This window comes from Capra hircus, chromosome 4, assembly GCF_001704415.2.
Source record: "Capra hircus breed San Clemente chromosome 4, ASM170441v1, whole genome shotgun sequence".
In the NCBI taxonomy this organism is placed as follows: domain Eukaryota; kingdom Metazoa; phylum Chordata; class Mammalia; order Artiodactyla; family Bovidae; genus Capra; species Capra hircus.
The window spans coordinates 38,163,519-38,186,188 of NC_030811.1; the positions used below are offsets into that span (position 1 = coordinate 38,163,519).

The 22,670-nt window shown below is 39.7% G+C and overlaps 1 protein-coding gene across 1 annotated transcript in view; it reads right to left on the reverse strand.

Moving 5' to 3' along the window:
* Nucleotides 1-22,670, reverse strand: part of VPS41 (VPS41, HOPS complex subunit) — a 200,147-nt gene that overhangs the window by 152,769 nt on the left and 24,708 nt on the right. The window contains exon 3 of the mRNA XM_005679350.3: nucleotides 3,642-3,749. Coding sequence (XP_005679407.2) covers nucleotides 3,642-3,749 — 108 coding nt within the window. The remainder of the gene's footprint in view (nucleotides 1-3,641; nucleotides 3,750-22,670) is intronic.

Consider the following 22,670-nt stretch of genomic DNA (forward strand, 5'->3'; position numbering starts at 1 on the left):
CAGATGGTGAGTGCAGCCATGAAATTAAAAGACGCGTGTTTCTTGGAAGAAAAGTTACAACCAACCTAGACAGCATATTAAAAAGCAGAGACGTTATTTGCCAACAAGGTCCATCTAGTCAAAGCTATGGTTTTTCCAGTCCAGCCATGGGAGAGCTGGACGATAAAGAAAGCTGAGCGCCAAAGAATTGATGCTTTTGAACTGTGGTGTTGAAAAAGACTCTTGAGAGTCCCTTGGACTGCAAGGAGATCCAACCAGTCCATCCTAAAGGAAATCAGTCCTGAATGTTCACTGGAAGGACTGATGTTGAAGCTGAAGCTCCAATACTTTGGCCACCTGACGTGAAGAGCAGACTCACTGGAAAAGACCCTGATGCTCGGCAAGACTGAAGGCAGAAGGAGAAGGGGATGACAGAGGATGAGATGGTTGGATAGTGTCACTGACTTGATGAAGGAGTTTGACCAAGCTCCAGGAGTTGGTGATGGACAAGGAAGCCTGGTGTGCTGCAGTCCATGAGGTCGCAAAGAATCAGACACGACAGAGCAACTGAACTCAACTGAACTGATCCCCAGTTCATGGATCACAGCCTTATCATGGTGAAGGGACTTGTGTAACTTAATGAAGCTACGAACCATACTGTGCATGGCCACAGAAGATGGATGGGTCATAGGGAAGAGTTCTGACAGAGCGTGGTCCACTGGAGGAGGAAATCACAACCCACCCCAGTGTGCTTGCCCCAAGAACCCCATGAACAGTGTGAAAAGGCAAAAAGATATGGCAATGGAAGATGAGCCCCCCCTGCCTTTGTGTGGATCACAACAAATTGTGGAAAACTGTTCAAGAGATGGGAATACAGACCATCACACCTGCTTAAGAAACCTGTATGTGGGTCAAGAAGCAACAGTTAGAATCGGACATGGAACAATGGACTGGTTCAAAACTCAGAAAGCAGTACGTCAAGGTTCTATATTGTCACCCTGCTTATTTAACTCATATGCAGGGTACACCGTGCGAAATGCCAGGCTGAATGAATCACAAACTGCAATCAAGATTGCTGGGAGAAATATCAATAACCTCAGATATGCCTATGACACCACTCTAATGACAGAAAGTGAAGAGGAACTAAGGAGCCTCTTGATGAGGGTGAAAAGAACAGATTGAAAAGCAGGCTTAAAACTCAACATTCAAAAATCTAAGATCACAGCATCCAATCCCATCACTTCATGGCAAACAGAAGGGGAAAAAGTGGAAGTGGTGAGATATTTTACTTTCCTAGGCCCCAAAGTAACTGCAGATGGTGACTGCAGCCATGAAATTAAAAGACACTTGCTCTTTTGAAGGAAAGTTATGACAAACCTAGACAGCATATTAAAAAGCAAAGACATCACTTTGATGAAAAAGGTCTGTATAATCAAAGTTATGGTTTTGCCAGTAGTCATGTATGGATGTGAGAGCCAGACCATAAAGAAGGACATGGCTTAATCACTAATTTGTGTCCAACTCTTGCAAATCCATGGGCTGCAGCCCACCAGGCTCCTTTGTCCATGGAATTTTCCAGGCAAGAATACTGGAGTGGGTTGCCATTTCCTTCTCCACAGGATCTTCTCGAGCAGGGATAGAACTCAGATCTCCTGCAGTGCAGGTGGATTCTTTACTGACTGAGCTACCAGCTCCCAAGAATTGATGCTTTTGAACTGTGGTGCTGAAGAAGACTCTTGAGAGTCCTTTGGACAAGGAAATCAAGCCAGTCAATTCTAAAGGAAATCAACCCTGAATATTCTTCACTGTATAGTGAATACTCTTCACTGAAAGTCCTTCACTGGAAGGACTGAGATGCTGAACCTGAAGTTCCAATCCTTTGGCCATCTGATGTGAAGAGCAGACTCACTGGAAAAAGATCCTGATACTGGAAAGGCTGAAGACAAAAGGAGAAGGGGGTGGCAGAGGATGAGATGGTTAGAGAGCATCACTGACTCAATGGACATGAACTTGAGCAAACTCTGGGAGACAGTGAAGGACAGAGGAGCTTGGCATGCTACAGTCCATGGGAGCGCAAAAAGTCATACACGACTCAGTAACTGTACAACAACAAAAGCATGAACTATCAAATATGGGCTCATTTACAGAATCAGAAAGTAGATCAGTGGTTACGTGGGGCTGGAGTTATGTCTGTTCCATGACACAGCATGGATCGCTAGGAGAGAAGGGATGAAATGAAGTGAATGACAGATGTGGCCAAAAAGGACCATAAGCAGGAGGGGAAGGATGAGCTGGGCAAACAGTCAGAAACTGAGGCTGATCTGCTGGATAGCTTCCATTCTCTTAAAGAAATAGAAATGACATCATTGTCTGAGAGTGAAGGAACGGTGGCCGAGAAGGCGGATTGGGGATGAAGGAGCTGATGAGGGACAAATAAATATCAGCCCTTTAAGTGACATGTACACCTCACACGCAAGGTGTACCAGCACATGGCGGGTGGCCTTGCTGTAGCACTGACTTTAAGCTGAGAGCTTAGCTGGGGCGGTGGGGCTGAGGCGGGTGGCAGGGGTGCGTCCTTGAGAGCAAAGAATTGAATCTGCTGGTAAACTTAAGTTAGAATGGCTGACCACTTGACAGAGACAGAAAAGAAGAAGACTGGATTAGCGATCAGGGCTCCATCAAGTCACAAAACAGGGTTAGTGGGAAGATGAACACAGAAGCTTGAAGGATAAAAAGATTAAGAGTGTTGCCCAAAATATCTTCACGTTCCAGGGACGGACATAAAGCCTCCAGAATGTGGCCTTAAGGATAGAGAGATGAAACAGGGCTGAAGGAGAGGGTTCTGGAAAAACAAGACAGAAAACACAGGTCCTGTTGGCATGCTGAAAGCAGGAAATCTATTTACAACAGAATGAAATCTGTAATAAAGGGGAACTGGGTAAAGGCAAGGAGATAGATGAGGCAATACTGCTAGTAACAAGGGGATAAAGCCAGGAGGTGGATCAGAGCCAGGTGCCTGCCTTCAGTGGAGGTACCAAGGCTCACTCATACGGCTCATGGGGAAAAGGGAGCAATGATCAGAATGCCTTGCTTCTAATATTCCAATTATGTCCTGGACTGTTTTGGTCTATAATGGGATAAGGGTCCTGTATAGTACTTAGTCTGGACTCAAAACGTTGGTGGGGGGCTTTTCTATAATGAAGACTGAGATGTGGAATATATATATTCATTCATATAATACATAAAAAATCATTTGAGGCCTTTCTATTGATTCCTAAGGCCTCCAATGTAATCTCTTCTACTCTTACAAAAGCAATGAGCTCCAGAATATTTCTCATCTTAACATTTTTCTACTCTACTATGTAAGATCTGAGGAATTAAGTGCCAGAGTTTCTGAGAATCACTTGCTACAGACCTTTCACAACCATCATCCTCTTCTATTTGATACACTGTGGCAATGGGTGGAGTGTGTGTGTACAAATACATTGATATAATATCTCTGGTTGTTGTTTCAGTTTTTCACTGGTGAGAAAGAAGAGAGGAAGAGTGGCAGGGAGACACAATTACTGTGAAAAACCACCACCCAAAGCACCAGACCTCAAAATATCAGCAAACATATGACAGAAACGAGTTACAGAAGCATCCTCTACAGGTCACCTTACCTTGTCATGGACCGTCATGCAGCTAGCAGCATCCTTCTGAAGGATTTCAGTTACCCCATTGGAGAGCCTTTCGTACTTCAGTTTCGGCTCCTCTTCACTCTCTTCTTCCTGCATGGAAAACAGAGATGACAGCCTCAAGGACATATCTGAAAGAGTCAAAGACTCAAAACACACGTTGTAAGGTGGAACCAGAGGTGGTTCCCTCAATGACTGTCAACAACCACAACTACAGCTAAAGGTTAAGATTCTCATGTTTCATTTTTCCAACTGGCCTATCAAATGCTACAACTTCAATGGCAGAATAAATCTGAAAGCTCGAAAGAGGACTACATATACCTTCTGTTGACAGTAATCAACTTCAGCATATCGAGAAAATACAAAACTGTCTGTCCCACTATTCGGACAAAAGCCAATAAAAGGTGCATAGGCAAAATACTTGTCAATGTACCCTCATGGACATAAAACACAGCAATGAGACAGGAATACAATAAACTTCCAAAAGACACGAATTCTGTATTTCAGAATTGCAAGCATTTTTGTCAGATTTGAGAATACCCCATTTTATTTAGAAAAATTATAAAAATTAAAATGAAAGAAAATCAGAAATTTTATATAAAGCAAAGTATATACTTACTCTTCAGGTGAAAATATTTTAATATTAATTTCAAATAACTGAGAAACCATGAATGGATATTATTACTTAGTTGATGTTAGAATATACACTGTTGACTCTCATCTGAATAAACCTACTTATGCATTAAAATGCTCTGAATCTTTTATACTTGTTATTACTAACTTTAGATGTTCAATTTCACTGTTGATATAGCATCATAAGACATCCTTAATCTTCAGAGTTACAAAGTTCAGAATCTAGATTGTCTATAAAGGCCAGGAATTAATAAATCAAGATTAGTTATAAAACTTACGACAGTGATTCAGAAAAACATTTATTTTCCTGCATCAATATACAATGAGAAGGAAATGTGCATATAGTGACAACTGTGGTAGAATAAAACTGGCCAAAAGAGCAGAGTCCACAAAAACAGTTTACTCATCATTTCCTTCAAAAATAACTGTGGTCCTCACCTTCCAGCTAACATTTGGGTAGTTGGAGGTACATCAATGGTCCCACCCAGAATACCTAGGAATGTTTAGTGAAATACAGAGCAAAATCAGTCTAAGACATCAATTAAAGGGCTACTGAGGCAATCTGAACTAGAAGTGTGATTCCAAGGTGGTGGAGAAATCACGGAAAGGCCAGCTGGCATTCCACAGTCATTTTCTTCCTGGAGGCGTTTATCAACAGGAGGCTGAGACACTCTGCCTGGAAAGATGGCCACACTTGGAAGCGTGGAAAACAGCAAACCTTCTGGGCTTTCTTGGTGGCTCAGATAGTAAAAGAATCTGCCTGCAATGCAGGAGACCTAGGTTCAAGCCCTGGGTCAGGAAGATCCCACTCCAATATTCTTGCCTTCAGAATTCCATGAATAGAAGAGCCTGGCGGGCTGCAGTCCATGGGGTTGTAAAGAGTCTGATAAGACTGAGTGACCAACACTTTCACTTTCTGGTACTTGTGGGGACTGGAGGCTTGATGGGTGGAAGAGAGAGGCAAAGAAGGGAGTTTGTTACACAGCCACTTTTCCCCAAAAGACAACTGCTAATTTCCAAAACTACATAAGGTAGGAGACAAAAAAGCTTGCCTCAAAAATGCAAACTCGCTGCCTTGACATGTTAGGAAGAAAATTAGATGTCCTGGTGAACACCAAAGCCTCTTATTTGGGACTCCTAGTCCCCAGGACACAAACACAAAGAGCTTCCCAAAACTTCTGTCTAGCTTTGCCTCAATTCATTCCCTGGAGTAAGGTACATAACCCTCAACCTATCTGTCCAGTAAGGGAAAGGGTGGCTCCTTAGAGAAAGAATACTATTGGGCTTCTACAATTCTTCACTAAGAATTCAATTCTAAGTACTAAGAATTCAATTTAAAAAAACTACCAGGTGCGCCACAAGACAGGACCAAATAACTAAACATCAAGGAGAAAAAGAGTGTGTTAAACAAAACGAAAACACAGACCCATGGATGACCCAGATACTGGATTTAGCAGAAAAAGACCTTAATATAATTATGTTAATTATTATAAAGTATGTTTTTTAAAAAGATGAATGAAATAGATAAAAAGATTTCAATACAAAACATCAATCTGTAAAAAAAAATCAAATGATAATTTTAGAACTGAAAAATATAACTGAAATTAAGAACTCAATATTATAGTTCAACAGAAATTAGCGAAGCATAAGACAGGATTAGTAAAATGGAAAACAGGTCAAAAGATATCCAAAGGGAAGCTCAGGGAAGGAAAATGGACGGAAAATACAGAAAAATTATGTGCGATATGTGGGACACGGTGAAAAGGGTTTAACATTTTTCAATATAGTCCCCATTAGGATAAGGAAAATAGAAAAATGGGAGGGAGGAGGGTCAGGAAGAATACTTACAGAGGTAACAACTTGAGAATTTTCCAAAACTCATAAGACATCAACCCACAAGATCAAGAAACTTTGCAAACTGAAGCAACATAAGTATGAAGAAAATCACACCTAGACACATCACAGTAAAAAGAAAATTACATAAAAGAAAAATGACTTGTAGACTGTTAAGTACTGGACTTCTTAAAGATTATAATACTGATCAACAATCACACAGAGACCATGAACTCAGATGCCTACAGAAATCTTTATCCCTGGGGCAAAGACCTACTTCACATGGAAAGGAGCTCATTTCTGGATAAACTGACAGGATGAGAGATATATCAACCATTATGCTAAAGACTTAACACTAGATATCTCATTTCATCCTGACTTAAAAAAAAAAAAAGATTATGGTGAGTTAAATATCATTATCCCATTTTTACAGATATTTCAGTAAAAACTGATAATCAGAAATTTTAGGTAATGTCATTAAGATACACAGTGGATAGAAAGCAAAGCTAAAATTCAAATTCAGTTATGAATGCTCTAACATCAATGCCTCATTTAATATACTACCCCAAACTCTTATGAAAATTACACTACAAATCACAATAGACACCTCCAAGGTTTTTATGCCTACAAAAAACTATAAACTGTGATCAACAGGAAACGTGTAAAATGTATTTATTTAGCAGGTACATTAGTTATAGATAGATGGATATTATTCCAACATTTACTGACTTTACAACAATACTGCTGTTGTTTAGTCACTAAGTCACGGTCTGACTCTTTTGTGACCCCACAGACTACAGGTCTGCCGGGCTCCTCTGTCCGTGGGCTTTCCTAGGCAAGAATACTAGAGTGGGTTACAATTTCCTTCTTCAGGGGATCTTCCTGACCCAGGGATCAAACCTGTCTCCTGCACTGGCGGGTAGATTCTTTACCCCTAACCACTTGGGAAGCCCTAAAACAGCAATAAATATGTGCTATTTAATGGAGTTCTGGTGGGTAAACAATACACAAGTGGCTTCACTGGCTGCCTGAGATTCAAGATCTCTTCTGGGGTTGCAGACAAGGTGTCAGTTGGGCATCTGAAGACTTGACTGGGGTCAGAGTAATGATTTCCCAGATGGCTCACTCAAATGGGTGGCAAGTTGGCGCTGGGTGTTGACAAGAGGCTTCAGTCGCTATTCTTCTGGACTTCTCCAAAGGGCTGCATCAATGTCCTTAGGATATGGCAAATGAGACTTCCCCCAGAGTGAGTGGTACAAGAGAATGCACGGTGGAAACCCTAAGGTTATTAACGACCTAGCTTCAGAGGTCACATGCTGTCGCTTCCATAGTATTCCTGTATGTTGATCATACAGACCAGCCATGATTCAGTGGGAGGGGAGGACATGAAGGCAGGAATAATAAGAGGTGAGAATCACCGGGGGGCATCATGCAGACTAGCTACAAGAGGAGTAATGAAATTTTAAGAGCAATAAACCTAGTTTAATAAAAAAATCAATATTCCATGTCTACTGATGAACTGTCTTAAATTTTCTTCTCCAGTATACACAAGCTACTAGTTGTTTATTTAGTAAAAGAGTGGTAAAACCAGAGATGGTCTACCTACTAACTTTTTAAGAATAACTCCAAGAACTAATAGCCACAGAAGGAAGTAGTATGTGCATGGTTCCTTCAAAGCCCTACCTTTCTTTAAAAATGTACGAACAATAATCGCCTCAACCCAACGAGTTGTTGCATGTCCAAAAAGGATCTGTTGTTAAAATATCAAATAGCTAATTAACTCAGTCTTAAAAAAATCTAGAAATAGGAAAATTACAAAAAGCAATGAATAAACACTTCTACTTAAATATCTAATACAAGCGAGAAAGAGAAATCATTACAAAGTTAACACTAAATGTAGCCAAGGCATGATGTGTGCATTCTGAAGTAAATGTGTTAAATACAAATTGAATCCTGAATGTTAGTCTTTATAATAAGATGCCACATGTTGTTTAAGACTGGACATCAAATGCGCATCCAATGTGAAAAGTTAATTCTAGCCTCTGGACTATTTTGCATAAAAGCACTCAACCACGGACCATTAGATAAAGTTACTGTAAATAAGGTTTGCCTGTCTTATTCATAAGTGGAAACTAAATAATTTCTCTCACATAAGTATACAAAAATAAATACTTTCACAGCACAGCTCACTGAAGCATTCGTGCTAGGCTTCAAAAACCATAAATAAAATGAAAACTCCAGTATTAGGCACTTGATGTAGCATTTCACGCTTTTCTGACAGGTATCTTTTATGTTAAGTTAAAAGCAGGCTAAAGGTGAATTTTTTAAGGTGTTTTCTGCTTGCTGTAAACAAAGAAAATGGAAAGTGATTCAAAAATACAATTCGCAGAGGTTATTCTACTGCTGCAGACTTTTTATCACATTTCAAATAAAAAACATTTTAAAAATCAGGTAGATTTAATACAGAGTTTCACTGTAAAAAAAAAAAAATTAAACAGAAAAAAAGACTTTCATGCAATTTGAACTTCCACAGAAAACAATCCAGTGTTAATAAAAAGCAAATCAATAATTTTTGTTAAATTTTAATAATCTTGCAAGCCTACAAATAAAACCATCAACAGTCTGAGTTGAGATGACAGTTAACTGCGTTTCTATGACAACCTAGAGGCACAGTACAAGTCCTGACTTGCAGTTAAGCGAAGATATGAACAGAGTGACATTTACTCATACAAGAAAATCTGAAGCTTTTCTTTAAAAAGAATCAATTCCTCAAATAACATGGACTTTCACTAAGTGGATAACACTTAATTAAAGACAAGTCCTTTAGATCATCCTGTAGGATTCTAAAACATCTGAAAATAAATTTATTTATCATGGTCATTTTTACTGAGGTTTGAACTGAAAGTCAAAAAGTCGCTTTTGGGACAACAGACTAAGGTAATTACAGATTTCTGCCTCAAAAACTATTTAACAATTTGTTGCTAACACCACAGGGTCAATGTACATAGAGAAAATCCCATCACCTAACTTAGAATTATATAACCAACAAGAATATCGTACTTTTCATCTGATAACTTAAATTTTCTGTACAAGAAAAAACTGTTTGGCATTTATAACCAATTTTTCATCCTGTTTTAACTCTAACCACATCTTTCACAGTATATTTTATGTACAATGTGACAGTCTCAATGAAGAGCTGAATTTTACTTTAAAAAAAAATGTGTAATATGAATTCAGTGGTTGACAGAAAGATCATTATATTTTCTATGGTTTTTATGAATCTAGAACTCAAAATTTTATTTCTGGTTATCAGTTCTTTGTTAAAATACTGTTTTGTCTTGTTTCGGTTTCCCCCCCCCCCCCCCCCCCACAAAACAATAGTAGATACACAAGAAGGGTGAGATGAGATGTTTACAAAATCCAAGTTAAGCCAGTGACAAAATATCACCAGTGGAGTGCTCCTAGACAATTTACAATCTCATTCTATGGAGATGCCTTCATCTCAGCTAGACTCACCAATGAGAAAGCTGAACCTCTAGGATTTTTAATAAGATGAATGGGTGCGTTGATCTCTTGTCATCGACTACATCTAACCAGAGACAAATTCCTTTTAACAAATATAAAGCTAAACAAAATAGGGAACACTAACATCCTCAAAAACAAAACAAAATTCTCACTGTCTAAAAAAAAGAGCAGCTTGAACTTCCACAGGAAAAAACCAAGTGTTAATAAAATCAAATCAATCGTCAGCCATTAGTCTGAAGGTATAAAGGCTTTCCTCTAGAACATTTTCTCGAGAATTATAATCACCATAATTGAAATTATACTGTAAGTCAATCAAACCACATAATTTGAGGTCTCAAAATATACAACTAACAAATTTTTAAGGATAGAACTCTGCACTACAACAGGAGTTATATCAACTTTATTATCAACATTAATATAGAGTCAAGAAATATATATATTATCATGCATATACATTTATTTGAAACTGTAATGTCACCAATAAAGGACATCTCCACCTATGTCATATCAGTCTTAAACTTGTTCACAAAAAGAGATTTATGATGAGAAAAACTGTACAAAAAAAGAATAACTGTAAGATTCAAAATTTATCAAGAAATAAGGACTTTTGTTGATTTTGTATTTGTGCCCTTCCCAAATGAATGCCACCTCCTTAAAAGGGCAAGTGCAGCTGTTAACTATTACAGGTTATAGTGCTATTACAAAAGGATGATTTTATCTACACAAAAAGATGACTGTCTGGTAGGAAAGCTGGTTTCATATATCCTTCTAAAATGTCAAAACATATCAAGAAAACTACATAAACAAGCCAAGAGAGTAACTTCTAGTTTCCATTTATAACACAAGGTATTATAGCTGCCTCAATGACCAAACTTTTTAAGAAAGTGACACGGAGATAATGGAATTCATCTACAATAAAACAACTGTGGTCAAAGCTCCCACGATGCCTTTCCATCAGACTGGTGACAGACAAGCAATTACACTCTTATATGAATGCAAATAATGCTGTTAAAGTTTTTTACTTTCAAGCAATACTGCTATTACTGAAAACATTAATCAAAAACACGTAGCTAAAATTAGGAGCTCATAAATGTATTCTAGATGATGTAGGTCTACTTTTTCATATAGATAGAAATTTTCAATGAGCCTTCTCATAGGTATATACTATATTTAAAGGCTTAAAATACATATGGTTAAATAAGTGGTTCTCAACTGGAGGTAATGTTGTTCCCCCGGTTCACTAACTTCGCAATGTCTGGGGACATTTTTGTTGTCACAACTGAGTCGCCGGAGAAGATGCTATTGATATCTAGTGGGTAGAGGGCAGGGACAAAGCTAAACATTCTACAGTGGATGAGACACTCTTCCAAAACAAAAAATTTTCCCTCCCCAAATGCCAATAGTGCCAAGGTCAAGAGACCCCGGGTTAAACAAATTTCACAAGATTAAATATTACAGTGACCTTAAAATCTGTTTTCAAAGACGATTTGATAACAAAGGGGAAGGTTCTCAAAGTGTCTTACTAAGTGAATAAGTAGGTCATAAAAACCTGCTTTGCACAATCCAAATGTTATAAAGAAATGCATACGCACATGTGGGAGGTAAATGAGAAAAACAAACATTATGGTCATCCTCCTAAGCTTTTTCTTCACATACAGACTGGGAGTGATAACAGGACTTCCATCGCAGGGTTGCTGTGACCATTATAGAAGAGGGCAATTAAAAATCACTACTGAGGGGACTTCCCTGGTGGTCCAATAGTTAAGACTCTGCACGTTCAATGCAAGGAGTGTGAGTTCAATCTCTGGTTGGGGAACTAAGATCCAGCATACTGCATGGGGCAGCCAGAAAGTTAAAAAAAAAAAAAAAAAAATTACCATGGCTACTACCAATATTTTCTAAATTTTCTAAAATAAATCATTATTTCATTTATTATAGAATTACAATATTTTATATATTTTCAAGCCATTATTCAACATTCTTTTCAAATCTTTACATCTACCAAACTTATCTCTCAAAACCACTCTCCTTCCCCTGTCAACACTTTGCCTACAGAAGTGAGAAAAAGTTGAGCCTCTAATAATTGAAGAGGTACTTAAGATTCACAAGATATGCAGTCTTCATAAACCCTGGTCTCTCCTTTGCCCTGTAGTATCAGAATTTCATGTTCATTTCAAGGAGGAAAAAAAAATAAGGTGAAGGTTTCCATGCCCTAAGCCACATACCATAAACAGGATCAACTCCCATCATTTATTTTATATTGGGAAAGCGATAAGAATATAGAGAGTCGGGGGGTGGGGAATGAGAAAAGCAAATAAGCTTTTCATTTCCTTCCAGCCATATGGAATAACCTGACCAATCTTCAAGATATGCCATTCAGGTGGACAATTTCCGCCACTAAATCCAACATAACCCTCTTTTCTTTCTTCCCAATATCCCTTGGTGATCACAAGATCCTTAGAAGCAGGGTTTAGGCCTATTTGTTGTTCTGAACTTCACCTAACAAAACTGTGGGTACCTAACAAAGACCAGTGAAAACACAGGTACATCGTAACAGCAGACAGAGTTTAGTGAGAAGCTTTTCAGAGACATTCTCATTTAGATTTCCACACAAGAAAATCCAAATCGTAGCATAGCAGGGACAAGGAGAGATCACCTCAATTATGTACAATATTATGTAAAATATTTACAGACACAGCTGGGGGAGGGGGTAGCAGGGGGAGGTACCAAAGAGAGGGAGACAGCAGCAAATAGGAGCAGCAGCCACAGAGGTTCCACAAATTCAATTTTCATGAAAAACTTAACATTGATTTATAATTTACAGGTTTACTGTTACATTAAAAAGTGCCACAGATTTTGAGATTATTTTTGTTGGCAAGGAGATTAAATACCTTTCAAGTATCTTTCCTTATCCCAGGTGCAAAGAAGCACCTGGCTAGCTACTCCCACACAAGCCTCTGACAGCTTTTCAAAAATTTCCATAAAGAAACAGATACAGATAAACTCCCAAAATAGCAATAAAAAATTAAGATAAGCCATTACCAAAATTAAGGAAAAGCTGATACATATGGTGAGTATGAATTTGAACTCATGACGTATCTTGGCTTGTTTCATGAAACCTTAACCCATCTGAACAAAATGCACAAAGATGCTTTAGGCTCTCCCACCAAAGCTCAGTGGACATGAGTTTGAGCCAACTGTGGGAGACGGTGAAGGACAGGGAAGCCTGACATGCTGCAGTCCATGGGGTCATAAAGAGTTGGACATGACTGAGCGACTGAACAACCACCCCAAAGCTTCATGCTCATGACTCAGAGCCTATCCCACTCGACAGAGCAGATACCTGCCTCACCCATTAGGGGCTGTTTTTTTCTAGACAGTGACTGCAGTTTTTGCCCACTGTTTTTCCACACCTGCACCTTCAACCCTGGCTACCATTGATTTCCACCTCCCTCCTATAGGCAGAGACTGTAAGACCCTGACACCTGAACAGTGCATTACTGGTGATTTGGGAGTCCCAGCTTTAAGCACTGCAGGACCAAAAAAACACTGGTAGTAGGGAGGTGAGAATTTCAGGCAACCAGAGAACGCAAATAAAGGTAAAAGCAAAGATGCATTAAAAAAACAGAAAACTGAATAATTAATAAGTCCAAAGTCTGCGTGTCCATGCTTAGTCACTAAGTCGTGTCTCCCTCTTTGTGACTCTGTGGTCTCTAGCCCACCAAGTAACTCTGTCCGTGGGATTTCCCAGTTAAGAATACTAGAGTGGGTTGCCATTTCCTCCTCCAGGGCATCTTCCCAACTCAGGGATCAAACCCACCTCTCCTGCACTGCAGGTGGATTTTTTCTTGCTAAGCCACCAGGGAAGCATAACTGTAATATCGAAACTCTTGAAGAAAAGTTTTGAAGGGAAAAAAAAAGGAAAAAAAAGAAAATAAATAGTTCAGTTATCTGAGGCATGAGTGTAAATATAAAAATTTTAAGCAGAATATCATAAAGCAAACCCTATGAAAATAAAAACAAAAATAAATAAAAGGGACCTAATGAAACTTTAAAGCTTTTGCATAGCAAAGGAAACCATAAACAAAACAAAAAGACAACCTTCAAAGTGGGAAAAGTATTTACAAATGAAGCAACTGACAGGGGATTGATTTCCATAATATACAAAGAGCTCATGCAGGTCCATATAAAAAAAGAAACAACCCAATTAAAAAATAGACATAACCTAAAGAAGGCATACAGATGGCCAACAGACACATGAAAAGATGTTCAGCATGGCTAATTATCAGAGAAAAATGCAAATGAAGACTACAATAAGGTACCACCTCATACCCATCAGAATGGCTGTCATCAAAAATTCTACAAACAATAAATGAAAAGAGAAAAGGGAGCTCGGCTACACTGCTGGTGCGAATGTAAACTGATACAACCACTATGGAGAAAAGTATGAAAGTTCCTTAAAATACTAACTATAGAACTATCATATGATCCAGCAATCTCATAGCTGTGCATACACCTGGAGAAAACCATAATTCAGAAAGATACACACACCCCAATGTTCACTTCAGCACTGTTTACAATAGCCGGCCACGGAAGCAACCTAAATGTCCATCAACTGAGGAATGGATAGAGAGGATATGGTACATATATCCAACAGACTATTACTCAGCCCTAAAAAAGGAACAAAATTGAACCATTTACACAGATCTGGATGGACCTAGAGAATGTCATACAGAGTGAAGTCAAAATGGCACCCCACTCCGGTACTCTTGCCTGGAAAATCCCATGGATGGAGGAGCCTGGCAGGCTGCAGTCCATGGGGTCGCGAAGTCAGACATGACTGAGTGACTTCACTTTCACCTTTCGCTTTCATGCATTGGAGAAGGAAATGGCAACCCACTCCAGTGTTCTTGCCTGGAGAATCCCAGGGGACGGGAGAGCCTGGTAGGCTGCCGTCTATGGGATCACACAGTCAGACACGACTGAAGTGACTTAGCAATTAGTGCAAATATGTGCAAACTAGAAAAATGGTGTAGATGAACTTATCTGCAAAACAGAAATAGAGACACAGACATAGAGAACAAACGTATTGATACCAAGGGGGAGACGGGAGTGAGATGGCTTGGGAGACTGGGACGGACATATTAATACACACACTTCTACACGTAAAATAGATAACTAATGAGACCCTATGTACCTACACAGGGAACTCAATTCAATGCTCTATGATAACCTAAACGGGAAGGAAATTCAAGAAAAAGGATATATGTATATGTGTGGCTGATTCACTTTGCTGCACAGCACAAACCAACACAACATTGTAAAGCAATTATACTCCAAAGCAAACTCTACATATATTAATAGAAAACTTGGTGGTGGGTGGGCCTCACCAAATCACTTGAAGGCATAAATAAACCCTCCCACTGAGCAAAAAACATTCTTCCTAATTGCCTTCCAAGTGAGTGACTTTTTTCTAGTCTTAGGATTTGAACTGAAACATTGGCTCTTTCTGAGTGTCCCGCTTGCTGACTCACCCTGAAGGTCTTGGGACTTGCCAGATCCATAATCACATACGTCAGTTCCTTACAAGAAATCTTTTCTCTCTCTTTCTGATCCTATTGGTCTCTCTCAAATCCTCCTGAATTTCTCTCAAATCTCTCCCTCTTTTCTCCCATACCCCCCCCCAGTTCCTGTTGGTCCTAAACATAACCCATTGGTTCTGTTTCTTTAGAGAACCCTGTCTTGCCAAGACAGAGAGAGCTGGCCTGGCCTGTAGATATGCCTCAAGGGCACTTTACAAAGGCTCAGAAGACTCATGGCACAAACTCCCACTATGACACATATTTTTCAAGAAGGTATTCAAATAGAAAGCAAAAAATCTAAGAGATGTTGTAAGAGATGAGAAAGAGGATGATCAAAAAAATCTTGGTAGAGATTTCCCTGGAGGTCCAGTTAGTAAGATCCTGCATATCCAATGCAGGGGGTATGGGTTCAGTCCCTGATCAGGGAGCTAAGATCCCATATGCTCTGTAGTGCAGCCAAGAAAAACAATTTTTTAAATCTTGGTAAAGTTCACTAATGTTCAGTTCAGTTTCAGTTCAGTTCAGTCGCTCAGTCATGTCCAAGTCTTTACAACCCCATGAACCACAGCACGCCATCCTGTCCATCACCAACTCCAGGAGTCCACCCAAACTCACGTCCATCGAGTCTGTGATGCCATCAAACCATCTCATCCTCTATCGTCCCCTTCTCCTCCTGCCTTCGATCTTTCCCAGCATCAGGGTCTTTTCAAATGAGTCAGCTCTTCACATCAGGTGACCAAAGTATTGGAGTTTCAACTTCAATATTAGTCCTTCCAATTTTAACACCTAGGACTGATCTCCTTTAGGATGGACTTGTTGGATCTCCTTGCAGTCCAAGGGACTCTCCAGAGTCTTCTCAAACACCACAGTTCAAAACCATCAATTCTTTGGCACTCAGCTTTCTTTATAGTCCAACTCTCACATCCATACATCACTAATGTTGTTAACAAAGGACAGAGGAAGAAAGGAAAGAAATCATTTAAAAACCTACTGGAATTCATAATCAAGTGGCCAATCACAAAATAAGTCAAAATAAAGTTTTCTTATGCCAATTCCACTATACACAGTCCTAATGTACTGGGCAACTTAGTTAAAACCTCAGTTACTTCATCTTTCATGAAAGGAGGAAGAGAATATGTACCTTATAGAATTGTTGTAAGAATCAACTGTAATAAATGTAACCAAAGTACAGTATCAGGTATGTATCCAGTGAATGTCAGTTGTATTACCGATATTTATAGTAAAGCTCCCAAATTTCAACTATATAACTCATATCCTCCCTTTTGAGTTTATTTCCAGATGTAAAACTGAACAAACATGTCTTTTTTTAACTTTAAACTTTTTATTTTGTATTAGGGTATAGCTGATTAACTAGTCTGTTGTTCCATGTCCAGTTCTAACTGTTGCTTCCTGACATGCATATAGGTTTCTCAAGAGGCAGGTCAAGTGGTCTGGTATCCCCATCTCTTTCAGAATTTTCCACAGTTTATTGTGATCCACACAGTCAAAGGCTTTGGCATAGTCAATAAAGCAGAAATAGATGTTTTTCTGGAACTCTCTTGCTTTTTCCATGATCCAGCGGATGTTGACAATTTGATCTCTGGTTCCTCTGCCTTTTCTAAAACCAGCCTGAACATCTGGAAGTTCACGGTTCACGTATTGTTGTAGTCTGGCTTGGAGAATTTTGAGCATTACTTTACTAGCTTGTGAAATGAATGCAACTGTGCAGTAGTTTGAGCATTCTCTGGCATTGCCTTTCTTTGGGATTGGAATGAAAACTGACCTTTTCCAGTCCTGTGACCACTGCTGTGTTTTCCAAATTTGCTGGCATATTGAGTGCAGCACTTTCACAGCATTGTCTTTCAGGATTTGAAATAGCTCAACTGGAATTCCATCACCTCTGCTAGCTTTGTTCATAGTGATGCTTTCTAAGGCCCACTTGACTTCACATTCCAGGATGTCTGGCTCTAGATGAGTGATCACACCATCGTGATTATCTGGGTCGTGAAGATCTTTTTTGTACAGTTCTTCTGTGTATTCTTGCCACCTCCTCTTAGTATCTTCTGCTTCTGTTAGGTCCATACCATTTCTGTCCTTTATCGAGCCCATCTTTGCACGAAAAGTTCCCTTGGTATCTCTCATTTTCTTGAAGAGATCTCTAGTCTTTCCCATTCTGTTGTTTGCCTCTATTTCTTCCCATTGATCACTTAGGAAGGCTTTCTTATCTCTTCTTGCTATTCTTTGGAACTCTGCATTCAGATGCTTATATCTTTCCTTTTCTCCTTTGCTTTTCGCTTCTCTTCTTTTCACAGATATTTGTAAGGCCTCCTCTCAAGGCTGTATATTGTCACTCTGCTTATTTAACTTCTGTGCAGAGTACATCATGAGAAACGCTGGGTTGGAAGAAGCACAAGCTGGAATCCAGACTGCCGGGAGAAATATCAATAACCTCAGATATGCAGATGACACCACCCTTATGGCAGAAAATGAACTAAAAAGCCTCTTGATGAAAGTGAAAGTGGAGAGTGAAAAAGTTGACTTAAAGCTCAACATTCTGAAAACGAAGATCATGGCATCTGGTCCCATCACTTCATGGGAAACAGATGGGGAAACAGTGGAAACAGTGTCAGACTTTATTTTGGGGGGGCTCCAAAATCACTGCAGATGGTGACTGCAGCCAGGAAATTAAAAGACATTTACTCCTCGGAAGAAAAGTTATGACCAACCTAGACAGCTTGTTGAAAAGCAGAGACATTACTTTGCCAACAAAGGTCCGTCAAGTCAAGGCTATGGTTTTTCCTGTGGTCATGTATGGATGTAAGAGTTGGACAGTGAAGAAAGCTGAGCGCCGAAGAATTGATGCTTTTGAACTGTGGTATTGGAGAAGACTCTTGAGAGCCCCTTGAACTGCAAGGAGATCCAACTAGTCCATTCTGAAGGAGATCAGCCCTGGGATTTCTTTGGAAGGAATGATGCTAAAGCTGAAACTCCAGTACTTTGGCCACCTCATGCGAAGAGTTGACTCATTGGAAAAGACTCTGATGCTGGGAGGGATTGGGGGCAGAAGGAGAAGGGGATGACAGAGGATGAGATGGCTGGATGGCATCACTGACTCGATGGACGTGAGTCTGAGTGAACTCCGGGAGTTGGTGACGGACACGAAGGCCTGGCGTGCTGTGATTCATGGGGTTGCAAAGAGTTGGACATGACTGAGCTACTGAACTGAACTGAATATTAACAATGTGGTGGCAGTTGCAGATGAATGGTGAAGGGACTCAGTCACACATATACATGTCTCCATTCTTCCCCAAATCCCCCTCCCATCCAGGCTGGCACATACCACTGAGCAGAGTTCCATGTGCTATACGTTAGATCCTTGTTGGTTATCAATTTTAAATATAGCAGTGTGTACATGACCTTACCAAAGTCCCTAACTACCCTTTCCCCCTGACAACCATTATTTTGTTCTCTGTCTCTTTCTTTTTTGTAAGTTCATTTGTATCATTTCTTTTAGATTCCACATTTAAAGAATGTCACATGATATTTCTCCTCCTCTGTCTGACTTCAGGCAATGTGACACTCTCTAGGTTCATCCATGTTGCTGCAAATGGCATTAGTTCATTCATTTTTAATGGTGGAGTGATACTTCCATTATACACAAACACACACACACACACACCACATCTTCTTTAACCATTTCTTTGTTGATGGAGATTTAGGTTCTTTCCATGTCTTGGCTATTGTAAGTAGTGCTGCAGTGAACACTGCGGTGCATGTGTCTTTTCGAATCATGTTTTTCGCTAGGTATATGTCCAGAGATGGGATTGCAGGGTCATATGGTAGCTCTATTTTTAGTTTTTTAAGGAACCTCCATGTTGTTGCTGCTGCTGCTGCTAAATCGCTTCAGTCGTGTCTGACTCTGCAACCCCATAGACGGCAGCCCACCAGGCTCCGCCGTCCCTGGGATTCTCCAGGCAAGAACACTGGAGTGGCTTGCCATTTCCTTCTCCAATGCATGAAAGTGAAAAGTGAAAGTGAAGCTGCTCAGTCGTGCCAACTCTTAGCGACCCCATGGACTGCAGCCTACCAGGCTTCTCTGTCCATGGGATTTTCCAGGCAAGAGTACTGGAGTGGGTTGCCATTGCCTTCTCCAGGAATCTCCATACTGTTGTTCTCCATAGTGGCTGTACCAATTTATATTCCCACCAACAGAGTCCCTTCTCTCCACACCTTCTCCAGCATTTGTTATTTGTGGAATTTTTGACAACAGTCATTCTGACAGGCATGAGGTTATATCTCATTGTAGTTTTGATTTGCATTTCTCTAATATCTAGCAATGCTGAACATCTTTTCATGTGCCTGTTGGCCATCTGCATGTCCTCTTTGAAGAGATGTCTATTCAGGTTTTCTGCCCATTTTTTGAGTGGGTTGTTTGTTTTGATGCTGTTATGAGTCAGAAACTATTTATAAATTTTGAACACCAATCCCTTATCAGTCACATCATTTCCAAGTATTTTCTCCCAATCTATGGGCTGTCTTTTCATTTGTTTATTGTTTCCTTTGCTGTGCAAAAGCTTTTAAGTAGGTCCCATTTGTTTATTTTTGTTTTTATTTCAATTATTCAGGGAGACGGGTTGAAAAAAAATTTGCAGAGATTTATGTCAGAGAGTGTTCTGCCTATGTTTTCCTTTAGGAGTTTTACAGTGTCTGGTCTCACATATAGGTCTTTAACCCATTTTGAGCTCATTTTTGTGTATGGAGTTAAAGCACAGTATCAGCTATGTATCCAGTGAATGTCAGTTACTAAAAACATTATCATTTGTATTACAGTTTCCAAATTCAAACTGCATAATTCAAATCCTCCCTTTTGAGTTTATTTCCAGACATAAAACTGAATAAACATAACATTTCTAATTTAATTACCTCTTTGCTTTACACTATTTACAAAAAATGAAGATATATTACTGTTGAGTTGGTCACATCATTTCAAAAATGTTTTCAATCATACCTAAGTGTGAATCCTGTTATTCAGAAAGTAAAAGGAAATACTACAGTCCCCTCCTTATTAAGCCAACAGTCACTCCTGGATGCTTATAAATTTCAAAAGTAACTCATGCCAGGTCAAGTATCTCAAAAATGCCCAACCACTGATAGAAATGATGACAACAGACTAAAATTTTAAGGTTTATACAGGGTTTCCTCATTCCCAACCTTCTGATACTGTTTCAAGAGATTTATTTACTCCACTGAGGTCTTTGGAGAAGAAAGTCATTTTCTGAAGTAAAGAAATATGACAACATGGATGTCTGTAAATCACTATACTTAAAAATGGCCGTACTCAAACTGAAATAGCTCATAGATGATAAGAAATCTACATGTTACTTAGATTTGTTATAGCATTTCTTGAGCCTGCACAGAAAAGAACACCTTAAAGCCTTGACAGGGTAATATTGGGCCCTTGACTCATCGGAAAAGACTCTGATGCTGGGAGAGATTGGGGGCAGGAGGAGAAGGGGACGACCCAGGATGAGATGGCTGGATGGCATCACGGACTCGATGGACGTGAGTCTAAGTGAACTCCGGGAGATGGTGATGGACAGAGAGGCCTGGCGTGCTGCGATTCATGGGGTCACAAAGAATCAGACACAACTGAGCGACTGAACTGAACTGAACTGTCAAGCAGAATTATCGTTTAAACAACATTCTCGAGCAATTATCAGAAAAGATAAATTTTTATAAATACAGCTTTGACAGTAATAGCAATTTCAATACAACTGTTTTCTGTATGTTCTTCCTTGCCACATGTATTTTACTGCTCAAATTCTGAGAATAAAAACTAATGAAAAGTGCTAAGGGAATAAGATCATACAATCACATTATTTATTGTGTTACTTTACCATTGCTACCGTAACAAATTTTGCTTTTTTGCATTTCTTTTCCATGGGGATGGTCTTGATCCCTGTCTCCTGTACAATGTCACAAACCTCATTCCATAGTTCATCAGGCACTCTATCTATTAGATCTAGGCCCTTAAAACTATTTCTCACTTCCACCGAATAATCATAAGGAATTTGATTTAAGTCATACCTGAATGGTCTAGTGGTTTTCCCTACTTTCTTCAGCTTAAGTCTGAATTGGGCAATAAGGAGTTCATGATCTGAGCCACAGTCAGCTCCCAGTCTGGTTTTTGTTGACTGTATAGAGCTCCTCCATCTTTGGCTGCAAAGAATATAATCAATCTGATTTCGGTGTTGACCATCTGGTGATGCCCATGTGTAGAGTCTTCTCTTGTGTTGTTGGAAGAGGGTATTTGCTATGACCAGTGCATTTTCTTGGCAAAACTCTATTAGTCTTTGCCCTGCTTCATTCCTTATTCCAAGGCCAAATTTGCCTGTTACTCCAGGTGTTTCTTGACTTCCTACTTTTGCATTCCAGTCCCCTGTAATGAAAAGGATATCTTTTTCGGGTGTTAGTTCTAAAAGGTCTTGTAGGTCTTCATAGAACCGTTCAACTTCAGCTTCTTCAGCGTTACTGGTTGGGGCATAGACTTGGATAACTGTGATACTGAATGATATTCCTTGGAAACGAACAGAGATCATTCTGTCATTTTTGAGACTGCATCCAAGTACTGTATTTCGGACTCTTTTGTTGACCATGATGGCTACTCCATTTCTTCTAAGGGATTCCTGCCCACAGTAGTAGATATAATGGTCATCTGAGTTAAATTCACCCATTCCAGTCCATTTTAGTTTGCTGATTCTTAGAATGTCAATGTTCACCCTTGCCATCTCTTGTTTGACCACTTCCAATTTGCCTTGATTCACGGACCTGACATTCCAGGTTCCTATGCAATATTGCTCTTTACAGCATCGGACCTTGCGTATATCACCAGTCACATCCACAACTGGGTATTGTTTTTGCTTTGGCTCCATCACTTCATTCTTTCTGGAGTTATTTCTCCACTGATCTCCAGTAGCATATTGGGCACCTACTGACCTGGGAAGTTCCTCTTTCAGTATCCTATCATTTTGCCTTTTCATACTGCAGATGGTGACTGCAGCCAGGAAATTAAAAGACGCTTACTCCTTGGAAGAAAAATTATGACCAACCTAGATAGCTTGTTGAAAAGCAGAGACGTTACTTGGCCAACAAAGGTCCGTCTAGTCAAGGCTATGGTTTTTCCTGTGGTCAGGTATGGATGTGAGAGGTGGACTGTGAAGAAAGCTGAGTGCCGAAGAATTGATGCTTTTGAACTGTGGTGTTGGAGAAGACTCTTGAGAGCCCCTTGGACGCAAGGAGATCCAACCAGTCCATTCTAAAGGAGATCAGCCCTGGGAATTCTTTGGAAGAAATGATGCTAAAGCTGAAACTCCAGTACTCTGGCCACCTCATGAGAAGAGTTGACTCACTGGAAAAGACTCTGATGCTGGGAGGGGTTGGG